The sequence below is a fragment of the Ostrea edulis genome, chromosome 3 (assembly GCF_947568905.1).
Source record: "Ostrea edulis chromosome 3, xbOstEdul1.1, whole genome shotgun sequence".
Classification (NCBI taxonomy): Eukaryota; Metazoa; Mollusca; class Bivalvia; order Ostreida; family Ostreidae; genus Ostrea; species Ostrea edulis.
Genome location: NC_079166.1, coordinates 27527451 through 27554615, shown reverse-complemented (window position 1 = coordinate 27554615; position 27165 = coordinate 27527451). Strand labels below are relative to the sequence as shown.

The 27165-nt window shown below is 35.4% G+C and overlaps 1 protein-coding gene across 4 annotated transcripts in view; it reads left to right on the top strand.

Moving 5' to 3' along the window:
- Positions 1-6467: 6467 nt before the first annotated feature.
- The window catches only part of LOC125673484 (uncharacterized), a 116239-nt gene continuing 95541 nt past the window's right edge, over positions 6468-27165 (top strand). For 2 of the 4 annotated variants that reach the window (XM_056160350.1, XM_056160348.1), the window contains exons 1-2: positions 6838-7397; positions 7522-7977. In XM_056160350.1, coding sequence (XP_056016325.1) covers positions 7597-7977 — 381 coding nt within the window. In that variant the 5' untranslated portion in view covers positions 6838-7397; positions 7522-7596. Of the gene's footprint in view, positions 6588-6837; positions 7398-7521; positions 7978-9629; positions 9680-27165 lie in introns of those variants that run through there. The other 2 variants (XM_056160349.1, XM_056160354.1) reach the window with 2 other exon arrangements.

The following is a 27165-nucleotide window of genomic DNA, read 5'->3' as shown; positions in this document are numbered from 1 at the left end:
TGACTTTATTGATAAAATTTCAAATCCTGTGGTTTTGACACAATATGAGCTAATTGGTATATATATAGTATAATATAGTCCTATATATCTGACGTTTTCCTGGCTTTTTTATGAATTTGATATTTATCGTACCAGGTACGGTAAATATCAAAATCATAAAAAAGCCAGGAAAACGTCAGATATATAGGACTAAGTATAATAGTGGGCACTATTATACTATACATACCAATTTGCTCATGTTGTGTCAAAACCCTGTGTTTCTAATGATCATATGATGTAGATGGGTCCATCTATTCTCTTTAGAGAAGTGGACAGGCATAGCCTACATCCACTTTTCGCCGCAAACCTTTGTTTTGATTTTGGAAAACCGGTTATGCCTGTCCATTTCTCAAAAGAGAATAGGCTTCATCTGGAGCATAGGGGTACATGTTATGTAATACCATATCCCAACTTTGAATTATTAGGTAGATAATAGTTTTTCTTATCTATATTTTTAGCCGAGTTGCAACGAAGTTGAACTCGGCTATTGGTTTGGTGATGTAGGCGGGCGGGCGGTTGGGCGTCAACAATTGGTTTCCGGATGATAACTCAAAAAGTTTACAATCTAATCAAATGAAACTTTGATATATTGTTGGGTACCAGGTAAGGAAGACCCTTATTGATTTTGGAGAAAAATTGTCAAAGGTCAAGGTCACAGTGACCGAAAATAGAATAAAAATTTCAGAAAAATTTGGTTTCCGGATGATAACGCAGAAAATTTAAATCCAAATCAAATGATACTTAAAGATATTGTTATGTACCAGGAAAGGAAGACGCCTATTGATTTTGGAGAAAATGGGTTAAAGGTCAAGGTCACAGTGACCGAAAATAGATTTAAAATTAAAAAAAAAAAATTTTCCGGAGAATAACTTGAAAATTTTTAATTTGAATCAAATGAAACTTGGTTATATTGTTGGATACCAGCAAAGCAAGGCCCCTATTGATTTTGGAGAAAAAAGGTCAAAGGTCAAGGTCACAGTGACCAAAAATAGATTGAAAACTTCAGACAAATATGGTTTCTGGACAGTAACCTGAAAAGTTTAAAACGGAAATTAGTTCTTCACAATTATAAATATGCCACATCATTCCTGACTTTACAATGTATCCCATGCAACTCGGCTTATGCACCCCTGGGTGCATATATTGATTTTAGTATTTATATTTATTGATGCAAATTCAAATGCCTCTGATGTAATGGATAATGCATAACATTCAGAGGTCCGGGTCCGTCTTATTTTGTCAGAAAACACTAGTATGCACCAGAGCTCTGCCCTGGACTCACTTGGGACTAATCTGGCTGCCATCATCAATCCAAATATCCAACAGAGACGAATCTCAACCAAGATTACCCTGGAACTTCAGACACCCAGTTGTTTCATGCCCCAACCCCCACCCATTCAGAAATTTTTGGATCCACCAATGACATTTATAAATCATTTGGTGACTAATGAAGCCTTGCATCTTAGCAAGCGAAGTGTCGGATTCGCTATAAGAGTAAGCGAATCGGACATTTGGCTTGCAAAGGTTGAAGCTTTGTTGACCCAGATATTTGAAAGTTAGATCTTTTGTAGTAAAAGGTTTTGAAACATCCCCTATCAGCAAAATCACTTTGCTGTATTATTGGAACAGCAAACACTTCTCTTGACTGTCAGAGTAAAAATATACAACTGCATGATCATATTTAGTTTTTGATATGAGGGTCTGTTCTCTTTGCAAAAATGAAGAGGCAGAAAACAGTAGATCCATTACGTATATATATAGTTTGAAGGTAGCTCCACTCTCAAGTGATGTCATAAGTTATTGTGAAATCTTTATTTCATAGGGACAGGATAAATTTTTTTTTTAAAGTTACATACCGGTAATCTTTAAAACATCATCTTTACTCCCAGGCATTTAGCAAAGGAACTGTGTGCATTGTCATACTGTACAAGGGCCTTGACCAACATTTCAAAATCCATGTCACTTCTAGTGTTCAAACCTTAGAGTGGGACTAAATAGGTCATGTACTGAAAATTTTGTCTCCTGAACATCTTGCACAGTGCTATGCTTGGAGGCCTCTACCTAAGTTTTGAAATTCCTGGCCTCTTCGACAGTGGTTCATACTACAGAAGGAGTGGGGGGGGGGGGGGGTAAATATGTAATGGAGTGAATAGCGAAACTGTACTAAATATGTAAATGTCTTTGTTTATATTCCTGAATACTCAGTAGATGATCATCACTTTTAAAGTAATATTAGTTGTCATTTTGATGTCGGTAATTTTTGTTGTAAAATTGTTATTTCTATTTTAATGACAGAAAAAAAATCGGGTTCCTAAACTTTTGTTATTAATGTTTTTGTTTGAAACCATATTAATTCTGAGGCTGTGAATGAAGCAAAATTGCATTATTGTCTTCACATACACAAATTGATTTCTATACGATGCTATATACTGTATTCAATAGAACAAAAATCTTTATTTTGATAAAATCTTTAACTTTATTTAAAGTTTATTGAATCTGATAAACTATCATTATAATAGCACATTTTTACAGCAAAATAAAATTTTCAGATTAAGGGTAATATTGTTTTAATCACAAAAAACTTTGTCAACATCCAGTTATTTTAAAAGAAGTACGCAATGTTGCACCACATTGGTATGCATCCCTGTACAGGTACTAGGAAGTTTTTCATCGTGTGATACTCCGGTGAATTAGACCTTTGATCTCTTTGTTTAGAATTTTGGAAGGTAGGGGATTATATTTTGCATATCAAATACATGAAATTATAAATTGAATAAAAGAAGAGAAGTATTTGAGCTACACCTGAGTATTTTCAGGTGTGTGTATTGGAAAAGTATATATTGTACGTATACATGTAATAGTATATAATGGGGATAGATTTTGCTCCCAGATTAGGATTCTTTACAAACAAAAATGATCAAAGAAAGGCATCATAGTAACACATCGCAGTAATTAATTTGTATTTGTACCAGTATGTACCAACAGTCCATGTATTTACCACCAGTGTGTACTATGATGCAAAAGAGCGAGACTGAATTGTTGTTATTATAATATGCTCTAAACATGTGAATGGGTGAATTGTTGAAAATAATATGCTCTGAACATGAGAATTGTTGAATATAATAAGCTCTGAATGTGTGAATTGTTGAATGTAATATGCTCTGAGCATGTGAATTGTTGAATATAATAAGCTCTGAATGTGTGAATTGTTGAATGTAATATGCTCTGAATGTGTGAATTGTTGAATATAATATGCTCTGAATGTGTGAATTGTTGAATATGATTTGCTCTGAACGCGTGAAGGTGTGAATAGATGAATGTAATATGCTCTGAGCATGTGAATTGGTGAATTGTTTAATATAATATGCTTTGAACATGGAATTGTTGAATTGTTTAATATAATATGCTGTGAATGGATGAGTGAATTGTTTAATATAATATGCTCTGAATGTATGAATTATTGGACAAGTGTTTTACTTCTGCTGGACATGAGGATTGCTGGCTTGATAACAACACATTCCAGGGAAAGCATGTTTACATTTTGTTGGATATCGTATGTGTCAAACAAATTAATGCTTGCCACTTAAGAGATCCCACAAACTTCACAGGAAGGAAAAGATTGAAGCTTCTACAAGCACCCTCCAAATTTATGTGGCATGAAGCTGAAAATGAAATGCATCAGTTTAAATGTTAATTACAACAGGGGGTTTGTAGTGGGAAAATAATTGCTTTTTCATAGCAAAATATTCCCAGGATGCATCTTTTAAAATTGTTTGGATGGTGTCAGATCTGAAATAGAGGAATTAACATTTAAATTGTTTTTTAGGGTTTTTTTTTTCTGGTAGAAGCAAATGAAACTTGTGATAATTACAGAAAATTGGTGATGTACTGAATTATGAGTGTTATTCATGAAGTGTCTCTAGCTAATAAAAAGTGAAAACTGTGTTACTGTGCAACAAGAAAGGTGAAGAAAAAAAACCCGTCTTGGACAGAACATGTACTTCAAACAGTTATCCCCCTTGCTGTTTCATATTTTTTTCTCCTAGAAGCAAGTTAAATGTAAAAAGATCAGTAAATTATTGAAATAAATGTGTGTGTATATATATATATATTTATAAAATATCACATAATTGCTTTGTTACACATGTACACAGTGATTGCAAAGTGATATAAAAAAAGCACCAATATATCTAAATATAATCCAGAAATAATTATAGAAAAGTCTTAAATTCACAAGTAATAAAAGTATCTGATTGAGTGTATTCCACTGATCCCTTTAATTACACTCCTGAGAAGTAAAGAAACTAGTCAAATGTAGGTAATATTTTTATTATATCTGTATCTGTGTGTGTGTGCTAAATGAGAAAACAAACATTGAGCATAAAGATAATAAAACAGTTGTAATATTAGACACATATTATTCATTGTATACATAATGCTGGTTCGTGTATTGAATTTCTCGTACTACGGTACAGGTGTCCTGCAGTCTCGATATCCCCCGTTCTAATCCCAAACTGCAGAGACCGACGTCTGTCCATATCACCAAACAAAATAACCGACTCAAGATTCAGTTACCTTGTTAGTGACACTTGTGGCAGTCTGTAGTATACAGTTACTGTATAGCACATGTGACCGGTACTAAGTCATTGTCACCATTACGGCCAGCATTACGTGGTTATATAAGGAAGTCAATGGTTTGCACTCGATTACGTTAAAAGTTTGACTGCATGAGCGGTCATCGGCATTTGATTATTATATCACGAGCGAAAAAGAGATAAGTGCTGTGAAAATTACTCTTACATCAGATGCTTATTATAACATAGGGAACTTGTGCAGATCGACTTGCACAATATCTGCTGTACAATTTAAACAGGAAATGTTTCCTGTTGTGTCTTTATTTATGGATTTGTTGAATTATGTCTAGAAGATAGTCATCATGATTTTTAAGCTTTAGAGGTTTAATGTTACATTTATTTATGAGGGCCAATTCAAATATTTTAGGTGCATGCCTTTACTGCTCATCAAATATAATGGATGAAGATTGAATTGGTCCAAATTTTTTTTTACCATATATTGTGCTCTGAAAGTCTGCACAAGAATTATATAGAACATATTAAAGGAACTGATTCACAATTTCCCCCCAAATTTTGTTGATCAAAATCTACTGTCTAATTTGTTTAGATGGTTTTGAACACAAAAAATTATACATTATGACAGATGTTTATCATAGAGAATTTATTATTTGTTGTGTGAACAAAGATTATGAGGTATGCTATTGTGCACAAAGTTTTTAAAGTGTGTGGTTACTGATCTAAGTTTACGATATATATATCCCATGACAAGTAGGTAAAATGTGCCATTTAAAAGTTACATTTGTGTCTGTGCAAAATTAGGATGCTTGAAATCGCAAAATGTTATTTGTTTGTAAACATCAACAAGGCTCAAGACTTGTTTACTTAACCCAGGGTCAAAGCTAGAATATTGCTCTTATCCACAGGGTTTTGACACAATCTGAGCAAATTGGTATATATAATGTATACACACTCTGTATTTCTAGACAGCTTAATTTGCTGTACACTCTTTTTTTTTTTCTGTATTTTTGGTCTTTTGATTGTCACTTTTTTGTTCTTCTTTTCTTAAGCTTGTATGCCAGACAGGGCCCAGAGTTGGATTTGTAAATAAAATAATATACCCTATATATCAGTTTGCTCAGATTGTGTCAAAATCCTGTGCTCTTATTCTTGCATTCAGAATTTCCAAATTTTGGTTGTCAACTGTAAATGAATTATATTTTTGATATTCAACATCGAAAATGAAAAGTATTTCTTTTAAAACCAGTCCCTTTATGTCCAAGCAAAATGACAGAAACTGTGATATGTGGAGCAATGCACAATATGAATTGGTAAGATTAGGATAAAACTTTACCTGTCTTTATTTGTTCAATACCCTATTTAAGGAAGAAAGTTGAAAAGTTTAAACTATTTATTTATGATGATTAACAAACAAGTTTTATTTATGTCTTTTGTCAGCTTGGATTTTAGTATGATGAGGTTTTAGTTATGGGTGGAAACCAGAGTATATACAGAATAAACGCACCTGTCTGAGTGGCTGACCAATAAAACAGTGGAGAATCCCCCCCCTCCTCCCCCTTTACCTCACCCCCACCCACATCAATTTACTTGAGACTTCTCAAATCTACTACGTGGTACATTGAATGTTAGTGCATTGGAGGTGTCCCCGATCCATTTTAATATTGCTATGGTCAGTTGAGGTGGCAGAGAAATGGCCTAGAACAACACCGTAAAATAGTTGATGATCGGGCGAGGTGTAGGAGGGGCTCTTATAGTAAAGATGTATCAAGACACATGGCAGGATTTTAAAGTATGGCGAATTTGTTGAGTTTTTCTTGATCTATTCACGCAGGACTTTGGTGAACACCAGCATTGCTTTACAGTCTCGCCAGGGCGTCTCGGAAGATGATTTCACCTGAAGGTGCTGCCCCCTAGATGTCTTAACTTGAGATGTGGAAACGGGTATTGTTAACAGAGGTGATATTTTATGAATGGTAACATATTTGTTACATACACGTCTAGTGTTCTTTTATAGAGATCCAGTGCAGGGTTTTGTTATCACAGTTGTTTAGTGAGACAGCATTTCTTTATAATAACAATACCTCCAATTTTAATTACAATAACAATACCTTCAATTCTGGTTCATGAAATGAGCTTCTATATTGCATGCATATATGCATGAAATCCTTTGTTCAGTGTTTTTTTTTTAAAGAAAAAAATTGTTTAATGTCGATGAATTAATAAGAACAGTCGTGGTAGTTTTTCTAAATCGTTATATGCGTATATGTAGATACCAGTATATACTCTCAGTGAATTGATTTTTAATATGCATGCATTTATGAATCACTAGAGGGAAGGATTACCATATCTGCAAATGCATGGGCATTTGAAGGTGTAAAAGAAATTAATTTTCCTGTTTGCACGGACATAAAATACAGTGATTGGCATGTGGTCTTCAACCTGACCAATTTTCTGTTATTATAAGTTATTTTCAAATCAATAGCTTAAAAAAATGGATGTTTGATAAAGCCGCAAGGAAATTTAAAGATCACTCGGTGACTCTGAAGTGGGAAAATATTTTAGCGTAAATAATATAACAGCATTGTGGATTTTACATGTTCAATTTACGGACTGATTTTATTTCTACAACTGGGAGTGCTTTTCAAAAGGATTAGATCTCACAATTTGTCAGTTAAGATAATAAAAAAAAGGTTTAAAATCAAGTTAATACAGTGTGTCTCTTAGTGTACCACCGGGGTAGGTTGTGGCGATTGTAGGAAGTTCAAGGTATATATCTATATATGTGTATATATTCATATTTATTTATATCCCTGCTATTATCAAATTATCTCATCCTTAGGTAATTTGAGTGTCTTTTCCTGTGTATGAGATCCACTCCACATTATTGCAGGGTTATATTGTTGAAGGGGAAATTTACAACTTCTGCAGTGGTAATGGCCAGTTGTGATTATCCACAGCAATAGACATGCGGCGATTGCACCGACGGCGGATGTCCGTGGAGACGGACAAGGTCATGGTAGACATGCAGCATTTAAAACAGAGGAGAATGTCGCTGGAGACGGAGAACCCTGCATTGCGTGGTTACCTGCACCGGCGGCGGTGGTCATGGGATTCTATACACCACCTCAGCGATTCACTGCACCTGAGTTTGAAGTGGAAGAGGCGAGCCACGCTGCCAGCAGAAGATGATGGGGAGGGTGGAGCGTCCCATCCTCCCCTCCCTGGCCACAGTCCCCATAGGAGGTTTCTCCACTTCACAAGATCTGTGTCAATGACTTGGAGAAAAAAGAAAATTGCTGTGCCTGCCCTTGCTGTGGTGGAGTTCGAAGACGGGAAAGTTGAACTGGTAAGAACTATATTACTGTACTAGCTCTGCCTTTATATTGCTGGGTGTATTGGATGATTTGTGAGAGGTCTTTAAGGACAGGAATTATGAATATTGATTTGATTTCTTGTGACATTTGTGAATTATGAATAATTGGCCACAAACAGTAGTGTAGTTTTGTTTTATGATATTAGATTTATATCCCCTGAATTAGAATTAATGCATGAAGTACAATAATTGGACCTCAACCTGTGAGCTGGTCTAACTGGTCAGTCTGTAAATGAATTTTTTGTCACATATCTTTTAATTCTGGAGTGTCCAGAAAATTAATTAAATTTCTTACTTGCGAAATATTTTCCAACAGATGACCTGGTCTGTGCCTGTTTTTACCACCTGTTGTTGATTGTCCGTAGGTGTTTGATGATTTCTAACTTCTGTAAAGCAAATAAACTAGTTCCAACAAAGCCTTTGTGTATATATAAATAACATTTTTACTCTAGAGAAAAAGGTGAACTTTAAGGTTTCCACCCCTATTAAACCCAAGATGTAAATCTAATAGACATTGAACTGTGTGCATGTATCTAAGTAAGGAATGCAGTACCAAAGATTGCCTGCTGGATAAAAGATTAAGGCTGCCTTGGATGACAAATAATTTTATCACATATTGAATATTTATAGATTTTACAGAAGAATCTACTTTCTTAAAGTTTTTGAGAGAGAGGGGGGGGGGGGGGGGAGAGAGAGAGAGAGAGAGAAACCAATTTTTGTGCAATGCTTTATGAGGTGCAAGGTCTCAAACTGTGTGAGCAATGCTTTATGAGGTGTAAGCTAAAATTTTAGAATGACATGGAAAGGATGAACTCTCTTTTTGACCTTTTTATAAAATGGGCTGGAGTTTCTTGATTGTGTTCAAGGATGATATAGAAGGTCAAGGTCAATGGAAATGATATTTGACAGCTCATTGTATTCTGATTTCATTAACACTGTTGGATTGCTATCTTCCAATATACTGTGTTGTGATTTCATTAGCACTTTTAAAAGAGATCACTCACTGTGTGGAATCTGTGTTTATTAATATCAGGAAAGTAGTGAACAGTATACATAGATTATAAAACAAGCAATATGTCCTTGCATGAGTCTGGTCAAGGTCAGTTGTGGCAGATTTGGTCTTGATATTTAACCATTATCTGTCGCATGACTTTTGCCCTTTCAGTTCACTAAGGATTTTGTATAGTTCAGTGCTTTATGGCTAAGTTTTACATTACTGAGACACGATAGATAGACAAAAAACAATATTACTCCAATAGTATAAAAATATCAACACAATATTACTCCAATAGTATAAAAATATCAACACAATATTACTCCAATAGTATAAAAATATCAACACAATATTACTCCAATAGTATAAAAATATCAACACAATATTACTCCAATAGTATAAAAATATCAACACAAAATTACTCCAATAGTATAAAAATATCAACAGTCTTTTCTGGATGAAAAATATGCATGTGCTCCTGCATATGATTATATAGCTTAGTTACATTTAATCTACACATACAGGAAACGTTTGATTACTAGTTATCACGCTCTTATCACCTAGATATTCTTTACAACATAGGGTTTATGATTAAATCCTTCATCATTTAGTGTAAAACTTTTGACAACATTGAGAGGTGTTATTATTAGAGCCATTACGTAACCATTTATCGCCCGCTAGGTAAGATTACTGCTGTAAATGATAGTTATTAAAACTCATCTTAAATTTCCGCAACACTGCCAGGTGTTTTATTGGTAGGTATTTTGTTTTCCTTTTGACTTTTTAAAGCTTAACAAGATTTCTTGCTTTAAACTTTTGTTCAATATATTTTTTAATGGGTAATTTTTAAATGTATATAGAACTTTGCATTGAAGTTTCTGGATAAGATGTTTATCGGCACACTAACAAAATAAAATATAATTCCCATAAGTGCTTGACACCTTTGATATTTTTCATAATTATTAATTTGCATCAACAAAATTGGATAGAGTTGATCTTTTCACCTGTAAGAAAAGGTGTTTACTAAGGTAAATATGGTAAGGCTTTTTTTATGTAAAGTATTTTAAAAGTTCTAACATCATCAAGCGTGCATCCTTAATACTTGTTTCTGGGGTCTTACTAATAGAGCTCTGTTCTATTTCTTAATCTTGGGTGACCTTTCATTTTCAATCAATGAAGTTCAACCTAGAGTCAACCTAGTTTTATCAGATTCCCCTTTTGGGGTAGAGTGAGTACATGGCGTTGTCTAACTATAGTTTACAAATTATGACCGTTTTCACAAATGAAGCTGTTAATAAACATGTCAATCTATGGAGTAGATACACGAAGATGGCATTCATCTAACACTGGCTAATGGATCATGTGATCTGTAGGTTTAGTGGTAGAATACTGGATCATGTGATCTGTAGGTTTAGTGGTAGAGTACTGGATCATGTGATCTGTAGGTTTAGTGGTAGAATACTGGATCATGTGATCTGTAGGTTTAGTGGTAAAATATTGGATCATGTGATCTGTAACTCTAGTGGTAGAATACTGGATCATGTGATCTGTAACTGTAGTGGTAGAATACTGGATCATGTGATCTGTAACTCCAGTGGTAAAATACTGGATCATGTGATCTGTAACTGTAGTGGTAGAATACTGGATCATGTGATCTGTAGGTTTAGTGGTAGAATACTGGATCATGTGATCTGTAGGTTTAGTGGTAGAATACTGGTTCATGTGATCTGTAGGTTTAGTGGTAGAATACTGGATCATGTGATCTGTAGGTTTAGTGGTAGAATACTGGATCATGTGATCTGTAACTCTAGTGGTAGAATACTGGATCATGTGATCTGTAGGTTTAGTGGTAGAATACTGGATCATGTGATCTGTAGGTTTAGTGGTAGAATACTGGTTCATGTGATCTGTAGGTTTAGTGGTAGAATACTGGATCATGTGATCTGTAGGTTTAGTGGTAGAATACTGGATCATGTGATCTGTAGGTTTAGTGGTAGAATACTGGATCATGTGATCTGTAACTCTAGTGGTAAAATACTGGATCATGTGATCTGTAGGTTTAGTGGTAGAATACTGGATCATGTGATCTGTAGGTTTAGTGGTAGAATACTGGTTCATGTGATCTGTAGGTTTAGTGGTAGAATACTGGATCATGTGATCTGTAACTCTAGTGGTAGAATACTGGATCATGTGATCTGTAGGTTTAGTGGTAGAATACTGGATCATGTGATCTGTAGGTTTAGTGGTAGAATACTGGTTCATGTGATCTGTAGGTTTAGTGGTAGAATACTGGATCATGTGATCTGTAGGTTTAGTGGTAGAATACTGGATCATGTGATCTGTAGGTTTAGTGGTAAAATATTGGATCATGGTGTCTGTTTACTGGTGTAAACCTGCCTGATATTCAACATTCTGACATCCCCAGGAAATGTCCAAATGTGACGACTGGAGGAGAGCTATGTTGTAGTACAGTAAATTGCTTGTAAGTGGACTTTATTTAGTGTTCAGTACTCTGCTGACAGTGAGATGTGTGTTGTGATTGACCACAGGTAGCTCCATGATCCCTGTCACTTTGATCTTTGTTGATCTATCCTCTCCTGTACTTCTTGTTGCAGTGGATCTTGATTATGAAACATTTATCAATTTCTATGTCGCATACCTTGACATTTAACCATGCAATAATTGGCTAGGAACAACCCCAATTTTATTAATTATTTTTATGTTTCTTACTACATCATGTTTACATTGTGAATATAAGATTTACCTTGGTATGTATAAGAAGTAGGGTTTTTCTATGAAGCTGGCAATCAAAGTTTCACTGTAAGAGAGAGAGAGATTACTTTGTGCATGTTTCTGAAAATCAGAGGACAAATCTGTTAGAAGAAATTAGAGGAAAAAAATATTGGGTAACTTTTATGTTTATTTTCTTGCAGAAGTTCAATTATACAATCAGTAACCTTAGCTTGACCTACAAATTAAGCAATCATTGACCTTGAGAATCCTACAAATTCTACAATCACTGATGTTGAGAATCCTACAAGTTTTATAATCACTGACCTTGCGAATCCTACTAATTTTACTATCACTGACCTTGAGAATCCTACAAATTTTACTATCATTGACCTTGAGAATCCTACAAATTTTACAATTGCTGATGTTGAGAATCCTACAAATTTTACAATCACTGACCTTAGCATCCTACAAATTTTATAATCGCTGACCTTGAGAATCCTACAAATTTTATAATCACTGACCTTGAGAATCCTACAAATTTTACAATTGTTGATGTTGAGAATCCTACAAATTTTATAATTACTGACCTTAGCTTGACCTACAAATTATACAATCATTGAGAATCCTACAAATTTTATAATCGCTGACCTTGAGAATCCTACTAATTTTACTATCACTGACCTTGAGAATCCTACTAATTTTACTATCACTGACCTTGAGAATCCTACAAATTTTACAATCACTGACCTTAGCATCCTACAAATTTTATAATCACTGACCTTGAGAATCTTACAAATTTTATAATCACTGACCTTGAGAATCCTACATATTTTACAATTGCTGATGTTGAGAATCCTACAAATTTTATAATTACTGACCTTAGCTTGACCTACAAATTATACAATCATTGAGAATCCTACAAATTTTATAATCGCTGACCTTGAGAATCCTACAAATTTTATAATCACTGACCTTGATAATCCTACAAATTACGCAATCAGATTAATTGGTTGATCTTCATGTGTTAATTTATGTTTTTTATCATTAGTTTTTTGCAAATGGAGGAGGAAGAACCTTGGATGTTGACTGGTTTGAATCATGAATTCTGTTGAATCAGATGTTGTTTATCATTGCCCATGTGCTTATTTTCATGTATAGATAGCAAGTACTTTTGATTATTTAATCAGTAATTATGATTTCAAATAAATTGTGCTTAATTTGTCCAAACTTGCGTCTTCTCTCGGTGGTGGAGTCGGACCAGCAGTATATACGCAAGGTCATATAATTACCACAATAAAATTGATAATGGAGTTTTTACTGTGGAGGACATCTCCAGGTTTTATCAGTAGAAGATAAATTTTAATGGTCGATGAACCAGATACCTTTCCCTATTTACAGATAAACACAATGAGTGTGGATTATATTAATCCAGACATTATGTGATTCTTTTCCCTGTTCATTTTAAAGATCTAATTCTGTTACACAATGATGGAACCAATCTTTGAATTAGAGGTAAGATGGCCAGAAAATTTCCCTTTGAGAAAACCCTTTGACTTGCCTAACTTCATAGCTTTGAATTTTATAGTATGTTTAAGATCAATGTATTGCATGTAGTACATTTTCATTATACAAACACCGTCTTATGTCCAAGATAGAATTTGTACCTGTCATTGTGAAAATGTATAATGTGATAATATTGAGCTGGGTCTGCTGCTGGCTTGTAAGTGAAAATGGAAGCAGAAATAGATCGTTGATGAAAGGTTGTACTACGGATGTGGAAATAGATCACGGATGATAGGTCATACTACGGATGTGGAAATAGATCACAGATGATAGGTCATACTACGGATGTGGAAATAGATCGCTGATGATAGGTCGTACTACGGATGTGGAAATAGATCACGGATGATAGGTCGTATTACGGATGTGGAAATAGATTGCTGGTGATGTCGTACTACGGATGTGGAAATAGATCGCTGATGATAGGTCGTACTACGGATGTGGAAATAGATTGCTGATGATAAGTCGTACTACGGATGTGGAAATAGATCGCTGATGATAGGTCGTACTACGGATGTGGAAATAGATCATGGATGATAGGTCGTATTACGGATGTGGAAATAGATCGCTGATGATAAGTCGTACTACGGATGTGGAATTAGATCACGGATGATAGGTTGTATTACGTATGCTTTGATTAGGCATGGTACTATAGCAATGACTAGCTGATACAGTAAAATACACTAGAAACTTAGCACAATTAAGCTAGCTAGATTATTTTATATTGAATTCAAATTATCATTATGTTGTGACCGAGTATGAAGTGCATGTGATTAATGTTAACAAGGGGTATACATGTAGACCAAAGCTTTAAAAAAAATAATATATTCTTTGAAAAATTTATGGCAAATGTCCTGGCGATAGCAGCAAAAGTATATATTGCTTGTTGGAAAAGATCATACTAGTAGACCTGGCCTGTGGTTAAGTTTTCCAAAGAGCTGAAAGCTGAAAAGTGCTATTTGTAGTATGAGTATATATAAATATACCTCAATACCTCTTGGTTTGGGCCTTGGAACCCGTCAGTGTATGTGTCAGATCTTTATCAGTCATCCTATTGATCTTCTTGTAGAAGTTAAAAGAATTCTACATGTCTATAGATAATGCAGTGATTTTTTCCCACTTTAAAAACAAGATGCTTGATATTATATTGTCAAAACAAGCTTGTAGAATTTTCTTTGAAAAAACAATGTCAGCTAGCTGGCACAGATTTTAACCATCTGTTGTGTAAGATCTGTCCAAGAGCCTGCAAAGAACCTGGCCGCTGGCATGCTGCCATCTTCAACAGATACATTCAGAACTGGAAGACAAATGTTGGGTTTTAAAAAAAAAATATTTTGATGTAATATTTGCAAATTGATGCAATTTTAAGTGAAAATTAAAATAACTAAGATACACTGAATATTTGATCATCTCTCGAGAAATTGAGATTCCATCAAGACAGAAATTCGATAAGAAAGAAAAATTATACCATAATAAAAAAATGAACGTTTTGTTTGCATCTTTAGATTTTAAAGATGTCGACTAACACATCATCACAAAAATTGGAAAGTTAATACATATCTTTTTTGTCATTTTATATTTTATTACTGACTTAGAAATCTTGGTGGGTTTTTAAAAGCTGTTTGGCTGAGTCCCATAGTCATTCTGATTCCCCACCCCAACCCCCTCTAAAAATGCAATTCCAGTAAATTTTAAAGTTAATAATTTCTGAATTTTATTAAATTTTATAAACTTTGCATCCATGATGATTTTCATATGTAATCATTTAATCCGCAAATAAGTTAGAAATGTTTGCGTAGAAAGAAATGTTTGCATAGAAATTATATCCGAAAATGATGTCCATCATATAATTAGCTGAAAATGTTATTACCGGTGTACCGGCCATCATAAAGTGAGTTAAAATATTATTTTACCGGCCATCATAAAGTGAGTTAAAATATTATACCGGCCATCATAAAGTGAGTTAAAAATGTTATTATACAGGCCATCATAAAGTGAGCTAAAAATGTTATATACCACCGGCCATCGTAAAGTGAGCTAAAAATGTTATATACCACCGGCCATCGTAAAGTGAGCTAAAAATGTTATATACCACCGGCCATCATAAAGTGAGTTAAAAATGTTATAATACCGGCCATCATAAAGTGAGTTAAAATATTATGCCGGCCATCATAAAGTGAGTTAAAATATTATTATGCTGGCCATCATAAAGTGAGTTAAAATATTATTATACCGGTCATCATAAAGTGAGTTAAAAATGTTATTATACAGGCCATCATAAAGTGAGCTAAAAATGTTATATACCACCGGCCATCGTAAAGTGAGCTAAAAATGTTATATACCACCGGCCATCGTAAAGTGAGCTAAAAATGTTATATACCACCGGCCATCGTAAAGTGAGCTAAAAATGTTATATTATACCACCGGCCATCGTAAAGTGAGCTAAAAATGTTATATTATACCACCAGCCATCGTAAAGTGAGCTAAAAATGTTATATTATATACCACCGGCCATCGTAAAGTGAGCTAAAAATGTTATATTATACCACCAGCCATCGTAAAGTGAGCTAAAAATGTTATATTATACCACCGGCCATCGTAAAGTGAGCTAAAAATGTTATATTATACCACCAGCCATCGTAAAGTGAGCTAAAAATGTTATATTATATACCACCGGCCATCGTAAAGTGAGCTAAAAATGTTATATTATACCACCAGCCATCGTAAAGTGAGCTAAAAATGTTATATTATACCACCGGCCATCGTAAAGTGAGCTAAAAATATTATATTATACCACCAGCCATCGTAAAGTGAGCTAAAAATGTTATATTATACCACCGGCCATCGTAAAGTGAGCTAAAAATGTTATATTATACCACCGGCCATCGTAAAGTGAGCTAAAAATGTTATATTATACCACCGGCCATCGTAAAGTGAACTAAAAATGTTATATTATACCACCGGCCATCATAAAGTGAGCTAAAAATGTTATATTATACCACCAGCCATCGTAAAGTGAGCTAAAAATGTTATATTATACCACCGGCCATCGTAAAGTGAGCTAAAAATGTTATATTATACCACCAGCCATCATAAAGTGAGCTAAAAATGTTATATTATACCACCGGCCATCGTAAAATGAGCTAAATATGTTATATTATACCACCAGCCATCGTAAAGTGAGTTAAAATATTATATTACCATCATAAAATAAACTGAAATGACATAAACCATATCATAAAATAAACTGAAAATAAATAGTGATAACAGAAAAGTAATTGCATTTGTTGTCGTATTTTGGGTAATATTAACACACAATAATTGACTATGAACAGTATTATTCGTGTTACACACATTTATAAGAACATTATTATAGGACAATGTGTAATGAAATCTAAACTTGGCTAACATCAGTACACCAATATACACTGGATTATACATTGTTGAATAATAATCAAGGCATTATATAATTTCATTCTATATAATTTTATGATATCAATACTAGCCAACAGATTTTATTTTGATTAATATGGGACAGTTGGGAAAAGATAGTTCACAATATCCGCCAGTTAATCCCTTAATCCAGTTAGGATAATCTGATTTAGGTTGATGTGGACTTTAAATTTTCACCAGAAACAATATTCGCACGCTTTAAACACAGCACTGTACATACATCAACAACAAATGAGAAACATAAACTAATAAGTCTGGTGTATACAGGACACAATAAAACTGTTATGACCGCTGTGATGTGTCCTGGATGAGAGGACATTCTCTCAGTGTTACCTTTCTCAGGCCAGCTTGATGTTGACCCCCTCATTCCTCTAACTCTACACGTGTTGACATTGGTTAATTGGACAATCCAGAGGCTTATGTGCCAGATTCAGTCCTGATTTGTTTTTTCTCTCCAGGATTCCTTGGAATAATATTGAACTTTAATTGACAACAATCTGTGAACTGACTGGATAAGGACTTGAATTTTGTTGTGTTTTTGGAGTTTTTTTTATTTGTGGGGTTTATTAATTTTTCATTTGGATTCTCGGGAGATCAGTGTGTTAAGTGGGATTAAGATTATTCCGTTCCAATCATTATTACAGCTGGAGTTTTGCACTCGAGATTTTCATAATTGTTAAAAAGTCTTATAATTCTGGGTGAATTTTCAAATAGAAAAACTATTGGAATTCATTAATCAGAATTAAGTGTTGCTGTAGAATTGATTTGAAATTCATGCTGTGGACTACTGTGAGGGACAGACAACTTTCCGGTAAGTGGTATTCACAAGATGATCATTTCAGATTTGTATCAGATTTGAAATTCGTTGAAATCTTTTTTTTTGGCCATTAAACTTAATGACCTATGAATTCTTGCATATTTATGTAAATACAATGTGTCCTTTTGATATTATAACTTCATATACAGGTCAACACCAGTCTGTATGTGTTATGTGGGGTAATTAATTGACACTGATTAATATTTACAAGTTAATTAATTAGTGTTATTTACAGTAAAGACATCTTATTTTCCCAACCACATGTATATATTTGTAGACAGTTTATAGGTCTATGTAATTGTAGATGAGTGTGTAAGTTTATGAAACGTTTTTGAAGTTGTTAAAAAGCATGGTGGAATATAACATGTTTAGTTGTTCTTTTGATTTATGTACTCAGATGTTTGGCTAAAATGGACAAGCCATTAGCATTTCACAAAAAAGGAAGCCCATTAGTGGAAGAAATTGTCATCATTAACAGCAGGTGATGGGGCTAAGCCACTGATATTGAAGTTTTTAGAATTTCGCATTTTGAATGGGCCATACATCACTTTCTATTTTGTATGAAAATATGATATGACTTTTAATATGTTCAAATTGTATTTTTTTTTAAAAAAATAAATGCATGGTATGATGGTCATAGTAGTTATAACATGCAACAAACCTGAACATGTAAAAAAAACAAAACAAAAAACGAAGATTAAATCGGCAGGTAATGGCTATATTTTGAAATGGACATTAGTGTGAGGAGGTAGGTACGATTTTTGTCTGTGATTATTGGAAAATTTGGATATATCTCGAAGTTTAATGTTAATATGATGGCAGCTAAAGAGGCAGGGAATGCGTGTGGATTTGGCCACTTAATTAAGCATATCAGAGACGGGACATTGTGCCAGAATGACCATATCTACCCAGATTAAATATGTCCCAATCCATAATCCATTTAATTCAAAATGACGGCCCAGGGAGATACGAATTATGTCATTTTGTAGCCATAGATCATCCCAGCAGGAATGTACATACCAGATCTCCCCTGTATCAGGACTATGCACGGGGGTTCATACATTCATCCATAGATCCAAAATATTTAGGGGGATCGAAGAAATGTTATTCACAACCAAACTATTTGTGGTTTAACTAAATTCTCTTTGGAAAGCTTTTTAATTCATTGATGCTTATTTGAATTCATTAACAAATGATAGCACTTCTTTGCTTAAAGACTGGATCTAAAGTTGCCTCTAAAGTGTTAACTTGCCTATATCATGAGTAGCTTACCTAATAGTAAGATTCTAACAGTTCAAATCCCCTGATCATGAATTCATGTGGAGTTTAATATAAAGATAGTCTCCTACATGATATACAGTGTCTTCTGAAACACGTGGGACTGTGATGAAGTAACTAAATGAGTGTTAGATGGCTGTGGTGTTTTATGTTTTTTGAGAGTGATAATTCACACAATTTGAAATACCAATTTTTTTACTAGTACTGTCAAAAGCATGTAATTTGGTATTTTTGAGTATTAATGCATCTAACTGAGGGCAAAATGAATCCAGTGCTGTCTTTAAGACCTCAGAATCAAGTTCATATCCCCCTCTCTCTCTCTGTCTTATTAATGGTTAAATTGACCTGATTAACTTCTGATATATCTGCTTTTATTTCGCAGATGAACACTTTGCTTTCTACAGAACTGTTCGTATTGACTGTGTTATATAGACTTTTACCCTGCTGTCCGCTGTATGAAGGGTTGGAGTGATCCTGGGCTGTTAATCTGTCACAGGTTCTGACACGCCTCTGTTAATGATAATTACACAGTATCCAAAGAAGATCCAATCTCAGAAAAACAAGTATTTATATTCACATTTATGTCAACATACGTAAACACTGATGTCATAGCCTTTATGCTTGACCTAATTTGGAATTGTTTCTGAAAATTTGCTTTTTAAGCCTAAATCTTCACAAGCTAAATACTGTACTGAGTTGTATTAGGGGAAACTTCTGTGACTTCATAGTTCTCAGATTGTAGGATTTCTTTATGTGTCATATTCGAACATTCATATATGCGTGTATTGTTAGGAATGCTGCGTAAATCACGCATGTGTCTGTCCCTGCATCTCCAGTGTCTCCCGTAAATGTACTTTATGAGGACAGTTGTAACGGGCTTGTCTCTGATGAACTCTGGACTGCCTGAGTTCATGATTTTACTGGAAAATACTCTAGAACGGTTGTATTTTCTTGGTGATCTGCAGCCAGTTTCACAAACTATCTCAAGGCTAAGATTTAATTCATAAAGACTGATTTATTCATCACACAGATTTTAGAAAAGGCAAAGATTGGATATTATGTTTATTAATTAAAGCTTGATTACATTTTAAGACAAAGCAATGGTTGTAGGTTGTAATTCTGGTATCGTAAGTTTTTACAAGCTATTAGTTTTTCGACTAGCTGTTGATATATCATTGGTTCAAATCTTGACTTGAGGTTGCTGGATGTTGCATGTTTTATAACGTGATCCATGGGCAAGGCACCTTCATCAGCATTGTGTCAATCTTCCTAGGTGTAAACATTGGTGGGGGTGGGGGGGGGGGGGTGGGGGGTCAGGAGGAGGGAGCATTGTGTCAATCTTCCCAGCTGTAAACATTGGTGGGGGTGGGGGTGGGGTCAGGAGGAGGGAGCATTGTGTCAATCTTCCCAGGTGTAAACATTGGTGGGGGTGGGGGTCAGGAGGAGGGAGCATTGTGTCAATCTTCCCAGGTGTAAACATTGGTGGGGGTGGGGGGGGGGGGTCAGGAGGAGGGAGCATTGTGTCAATCTTCCCAGGTGTAAACATTGGTGTGGGGTGGGGGGGGTCAGGAGGAGGGAGCATTGTGTCAATCTTCCCAGGTGTAAACATTGGTGTGTGTGTGTGGGGGGGGGGGAGGAGGGAGCATTGTGTCAATCTTCCCAGGTGTAAATATTGGGGGGGGGGTCGACCTGGTGTACCTCCCCATGTATGGAGAGTCCATCACTCTGCATCCACATATTGTCATGGAAACCAGGAAAAACACTGACCACTTATTCTTGGCTGGGGAGAGAATTGTTAATGAATGTTAACAAGGTGGGAAGGTGTTAGGGTAACTAGTTAACAGGGAAGGTGTATGGGTAACTGGTTAACAGGGAAGGTGTTAGGGTAACTAGTTAACAGGGAAGGTGTATGGGTAACTGGTTAACAGGGAAGGTGTTAGGGTAACTGGTTAACAGGGAAGGTGTATGGGTAACTCGTTAACCGGGAAGGTGTTAGGGTAACTAGTTAACAGGGAAGGTGTTAGGGTAACTAGTTAACAGGGAAGGTGTATGGGTAACTAGTTAACAGGGAAGGTGTAAGGGTAACTAGTTAACCGGGAAGGTGTATGGGTAACTAGTTAACAGGGAAGGTGTAAGGGTAACTAGTTAACAGGGAAGGTGTATGGGTAACTAGTTAACAGGGAAGGTGTTAGGGTAACTAGTTAACAGGGAAGGTGTTAGGGTAACTAGTTAACAGGGAAGGTGTTAGGGTAACTAGTTAACAGGGAAGGTGTATGGGTAACTAGTTAACAGGGAAGGTGTAAGGGTAACTAGTTAACAGGGAAGGTGTATGGGTAACTAGTTAACAGGGAAGGTGTAAGGGTAACTAGTTAACAGGGAAGGTGTATGGGTAACTAGTTAACAGGGAAGGTGTTAGGGTAACTAGTTAACAGGGAAGGTGTTAGGGTAACTAGTTAACAGGGAAGGTGTTAGGGTAACTAGTTAACAGGGAAGGTGTATGGGTAACTAGTTAACAGGGAAGGTGTAAGGGTAACTAGTTAACAGGGAAGGTGTATGGGTAACTAGTTAACAGGGAAGGTGTAAGGGTAACTAGTTAACAGGGAAGGTGTATGGGTAACTAGTTAACAGGGAAGGTGTTAGGGTAACTAGTTAACAGGGAAGGTGTATGGGTAACTAGTTAACAGGGAAGGTGTTAGGGTAACTAGTTAACAGGGAAGGTGTTAGGGTAACTAGTTAACAGGGAAGGTGTTAGGGTAACTAGTTAACAGGGAAGGTGTACGGGTAACTAGTTAACAGGGAAGGTGTAAGGGTAACTAGTTAACAGGGAAGGTGTAAGGGTAACTAGTTTTAATTTTGGACCAGAGTCTTGTTATTTTTACTTAATGATTCATTAATCCTAGCTGACCCTTACCTAGACTGGACAAAGTCGATTTCAATTTTCCTGCTAATTCCACTGATCCTTTTTATTGAAGTGTTCAGTGAATTGTGTAATGCATAATCTGTTTTAACTCTGGCTCTACCTAATGTTTGTTTCTTTGTTATCTAACCCTATACTGTAAAGAGTAACTTATAAACAACAGTTATGGGAGTAACTGTTTTCATTTTTATACAAACTGTGAAGTTAAGCGAGCAGATTGAGATAGGTGATGATTTCACTGATAAGGACAAGGCAAATAGAAATCCTTAAGTCGGATTTAAATATTGTTTGATCCACTCAGTGAAAGTCATCGCCTGACACTTAATGGTGACCTCAGCGTACATGTTGAGATGTCTATAGCATTAATCATTGAATCTCGCTGATTAACTTTTATTGCTTTTGAAGTGTATGTTTGATTTATAGGGATTAAATCTGTCATATAAATAAGCATTATCTCATGTTAAGAAATGTATTCTTCATGGTGTAAATTTGAATTACGTGAGGCATTAACTTTTTCTTTTATGAATGTTAATTTACCAATAAATGATCAGGATAAATAAGATTCAAACCAAATATCTCTCTGTGTAATATCCAATTGTTGAAAGGCTGATATAATTTTTTGGGGTATCAATAGCTTCCAGGTCATTCTTGTGAAATTGCTGATTCAGAAGTTTGGATTCAATTAAGATGCTTCTTCCACAGTAATCTCCCTTGATTGAAAATTTGTGTATTTCAATTCCAGTTAAAGGTCAAGTGTTTTGGTAAGCATAGTTGAGATGGAAAATAGTTTTTCTATTGGGTAAGAATTTTCCACGCACTGGGGGCACTGAGAGCAGGTGTATATCAGAGAGCAATTGAAAGGATGCACATTTGGTGTCACCTATGAAATTTCCCGTCACTGGATGTGCAGCAGGTGAATGAATTACGCAGAGACTGTCATAGTTGTGCAGTTTTTAGTTAGCTGAATTGTCGTTTGGGACATGTATAGTTGCTGTTGACCCCCCTAGGGACAGTAGGGGATGACGTGACTTGTGGGAATGGTCAACCATAAAGGATGACTTCTATCAAGAAGTGTCCAAAGTGTTCAATTTGCTTATTACATTGTATTAACACTGTTCAATATTACGATTTATTGATATCCTGATAATTGACATGTAACAGAGTTAAGCCGGATGTCATGGTGTTTGAGTGCTTGTCTTTTTATATCCTTGACAATGGACATCTCCAGCAAAAAAATTGCCATGAGTAATTGTGTATAGTGACTGCAATATTAGGTAGATGGACTAGAGCTTTATACAGAGTTGTTTCGTTACATGCACATTTCTTTCAAGATGCCAGCACCCCCAGTTTGTAGATGACATTTGCTGACTGGCTTGATTGGATGTGCATGTGAATCTGAGACGTGTGTCTGTGGAGCTGTTAATTGTAAACTAAATAGGTTGTGGCTAAATTGATTAGATGTGCCTGTGGATCTGTGTGTCTGTGGAGCTGTTAATTGTAAACTAAATAGGTGTAGACTGGCAAAAGAATGCTATAAAAAAAATGCAGACTAGAATAATTCTATCAATTTTAAAGGTTTACAAACAATAGGTGTTGAATACCTACTCTACATAAAAAAGCCGCACATTATGAAAACTGCTGAAAGCTGATTCATCCCTGAACAGTTTAAATTATAAAATGATGTCGTTTTGAGACAATTCAGATGGTCTTTGAATGAGACAAACATGAGGCATGGTCTGTCTATATGTGAATTTTTACAACTGGTGAACACAGGAATTGAGCTCCTGATGCTGATCACAGGGTCTATCATTTGACAGAGGTATATCTCACTGATCAACTTCTATATCTACAGGTACTTCTTACATTAACAGGTGCCCTTCACGAGGTTTTAAATTTGCTGATTTATAATTGATGCCAAATTTTAGTATTACTTTAGTGCAACTTGTTGAGCACTAATTCTCGATCATAATATGCCAAAGTATTTACAATGGCTTATTAATTTGCTTTTTGAATCTGCTTAATTAAGTACACATGTAGAAATTTATGTGGGTGGCATCAGACTTTGAAGTGATGCACACAGTATTAGTGTTAGTATATTACTTACGAAATGATACATTGTATAGTAATTTACATGATTTGCACTGCTTAGGGAGTGATACAGTAAATTATCTGGGTTGCACTGTCTTCAGGAATGATGTTTATAGTACATGTAAATTGTGCTACACTGCCTAAAAAAGTGATGTTTACATTAAATTGCCTGGGTAAAGAAGTGGATGTTTACAGTAAATTGTCAGATTGCACTGGGAAGTGATGTTTACAGTAAATTATCTGGGTTGCACTGTCTTCAGGAAGTGATGTTTACAGTAAATTGTCTAGGTTGCACTGGGAAGTGTTGTTTACAGTAAATTGATTGATTGATTGAATATTGTTTTACGTCCCTCTCGAGAATCTTTTACTCATATATGGAGACATCACCATTGCCAGTGAAGGGCTGCAAAATTTAGGCCTATGCTCAGCGCTTACAGCCTTTGAGCAGGGAGGGATCTTTATTATGCCACATCTGCTGTGACACGTGTACTGGACCTCGGTTTTTGCGGTCTCATCTGAAGGACCGCCCCATTTAGTCGCCTCTTACGACAAGCAAGGGGTACTGAGGACCTATTCTAACCAGGATCCCCACGGGACATTTACAGTAAATTATCTGGGTTGCACTGCCTAAAGAAGTGGTGTTTACAATAAATTATCTGGGTTGCACTGCCTTCAGGAAATACTGTTTACCGTGAATTATCTAGGTTGCACCACCCGTAATGGTATTTTATGGAATAGAGAATGTGCTCATCAGTCCATTCAAACCTAGACATTTTTTGTCCCATATTTTACTCTGGCAGTTTTGATTGAATTTTATGCAGGAATGTGTTCCCTGTGATAATTTGTACATTTCATAATTTTAGATTCACTGTATGATAATTTTGTTATACATTCTCTCAGTTTAAACTAAGTACATATGTTTGGAGTGACAGTAATAGAAAAAATAAATCTGCAAACCATGTGATTGGAGTAAAAAAAAAAAATTAGTCAGTCTATAGTAATTAACCGCCAGGGGTGGCATAAATTTCAGCCAAGGTCATTTGTTCATGGTCATTTTAAGGGCAATTTTATGTAACTTTGTAGGACACATATTTTAAAAGTTCAAGCAGTGATGTTAAGATTATTAGTATTTTTGACTTGGTAGTTTATATGTGTGCTCTTCTGGCGAGGTCCATCTCATTAGGACACTTCAATCTCAGGACTTGTACCGGTCTGTTGATCATAGACTGTACTGGTCCATGGATCAGTAATGAAATATGGTGGTCTGTTGATCATAGACTGTACTGGTCCATGGATCAGTAATGAAATATGGTGGTCTGTTGATCATAGACTGTGCTGGTCCATTGATCAGTAATGAAATATGTTGATCTGTTAATTAGGCCAATTCAACTTAATTAGTAGATTATCATCCAGGGTCAACAAAAAGTATTGGGCAGATGGGAGGATTTTATCTTTTTAATTTTTATTTTCTGAGAAAATTGTTAATGACAAACGAGTTTTTGTCAACAGAAGCATGTGCATCATTTAATGCCAGATGGATATCAATCTATGCTTATCTCACAGACGAATTCCAGGTTAAGCTTTAATTTCAAATACAGAGAGATACTAAACTTCTTCCAAGATTTACGTCCGTAAGAACCCAAGAAATGAAGAAAACCTTAATGTGGCTTTAGATGGTGTGTAAATACCGGAAATGTAAATAAAAAGTGTAAACACTGGAGTTGGACATGAAAAATTTCTGGAAATCAAAATTTTCGCCAAATAAAAAAATTCTGGGTGGGCCAAATTTTTAGGGGTGGGCGCGGATGATAATCTATCAATTAAGTTGAATTGGCCTTATAGTGATGGATTATAATACTGGTCCATGGATCAATGATGGACTGTTCAGATGCATGCTTTAGAGGTGTACTGGTCCATGGGTTAGTTTGTTTAACATATCATTTGAGAATTTTTCACTTATATGGAGACATTACCATTGCCAGTTGCCAAGGGTGACGCTCCACGGTGTTTTTTTTTTTTCACGAAAAGAGAAACGCTGTGGAGTGTCGCCCTTGGTTAGCGAAGATGCCATTGCTGGTGAAGGGCTGCAAAATTTAGGCCTATGCTCGCCGCTTATGGTCATTGAAAAGGAAGGGATCTTTATTGTGCCACACCTGCTGTGACACAAAATTAAGGCCTAAGTTTTTTCAGTTTCATCTGAAGGGCCACCCCATTTAGTCGCCTCTTACCACAAGCAAGGGGTACTTATGACCCATTCTAACCCGGGATTAGAGGTGGATTAAACTGAGTCGTGGAATATTGATGGACTTTAGTGTACTCATTGATGGCGTACTGCTGTACAGAGTTTGTGTAAGAATTAGTGGCAGAGGGTACTTGTTGGGTTACATTGTCATGTATGTAAGTTATGGATACAATGCTTAAAGATTTGTGGTGGACAGGACAAGTCTTTAGTCTTATGTCGTCTAGACCAATAAAGCGACTCCGGTTTGTGACATCTGCATTTGTGCATTACTGATCATTATTGTGTGGATGCCAATCAACCGAGCCATTGACTATTGTTTTTTCATTTTGTTTATTGGTCTCACTGGTTTCTCTTTGAGTAAGCAGATGTAGTATTGTTCTACAGTTTAAAGGTCTTTCAAACAGTTTTAAAAAACTTACAACTTGTAAAACTTATTTTTAATGTTTACATAAAAGCTTTGAGGCAGTATTTGTGCGCATGAAACAACTATGGATGATTTTAAGCACATATTTACAAATTGAGCTTATGGAGTGAAATCAACACAAACGGGATCAGCCGTCTTATTCAACTCTGGATTCATCCGATGAATCAACGGATTAGTGGATTATTGTGTTTACATCCAGCTGCACCGCAGGTACAGAAATTAATGAGCAGGTGATCTCTCCCTTTAGCCAGAAATCTTTAAAGACACTTTGATAAGGAACTTGATGTTCGTTAATTCTTCTGGATAAGGAACTTGATGTACGTTAATTCTTCTCGATGGAACATTATTTTTAAGATAGATGTATTGTTCTAAATTAATTTGAATTAGCATGTAATTTATGAGAACATGGTCTTTTGACAAAACTTATAGAAAATTAAAGAAAAGATTTTCTATTGAACATGGCCATTTGATTAACTGCTTAGTAAATTAATGTTGAACCTTTAGAAACTGAAAGTTTATGAGATTGTGTTATGTCTATCATGCTTAACTTTAATTCTTAGAAAGTTTGATCCTGAGATGAGATCCAAATGCTACATATCTATATGTACCTCTGATTCAGGCCTGCCTCTCTGTGTGGTCTTCTATTAATATGGTA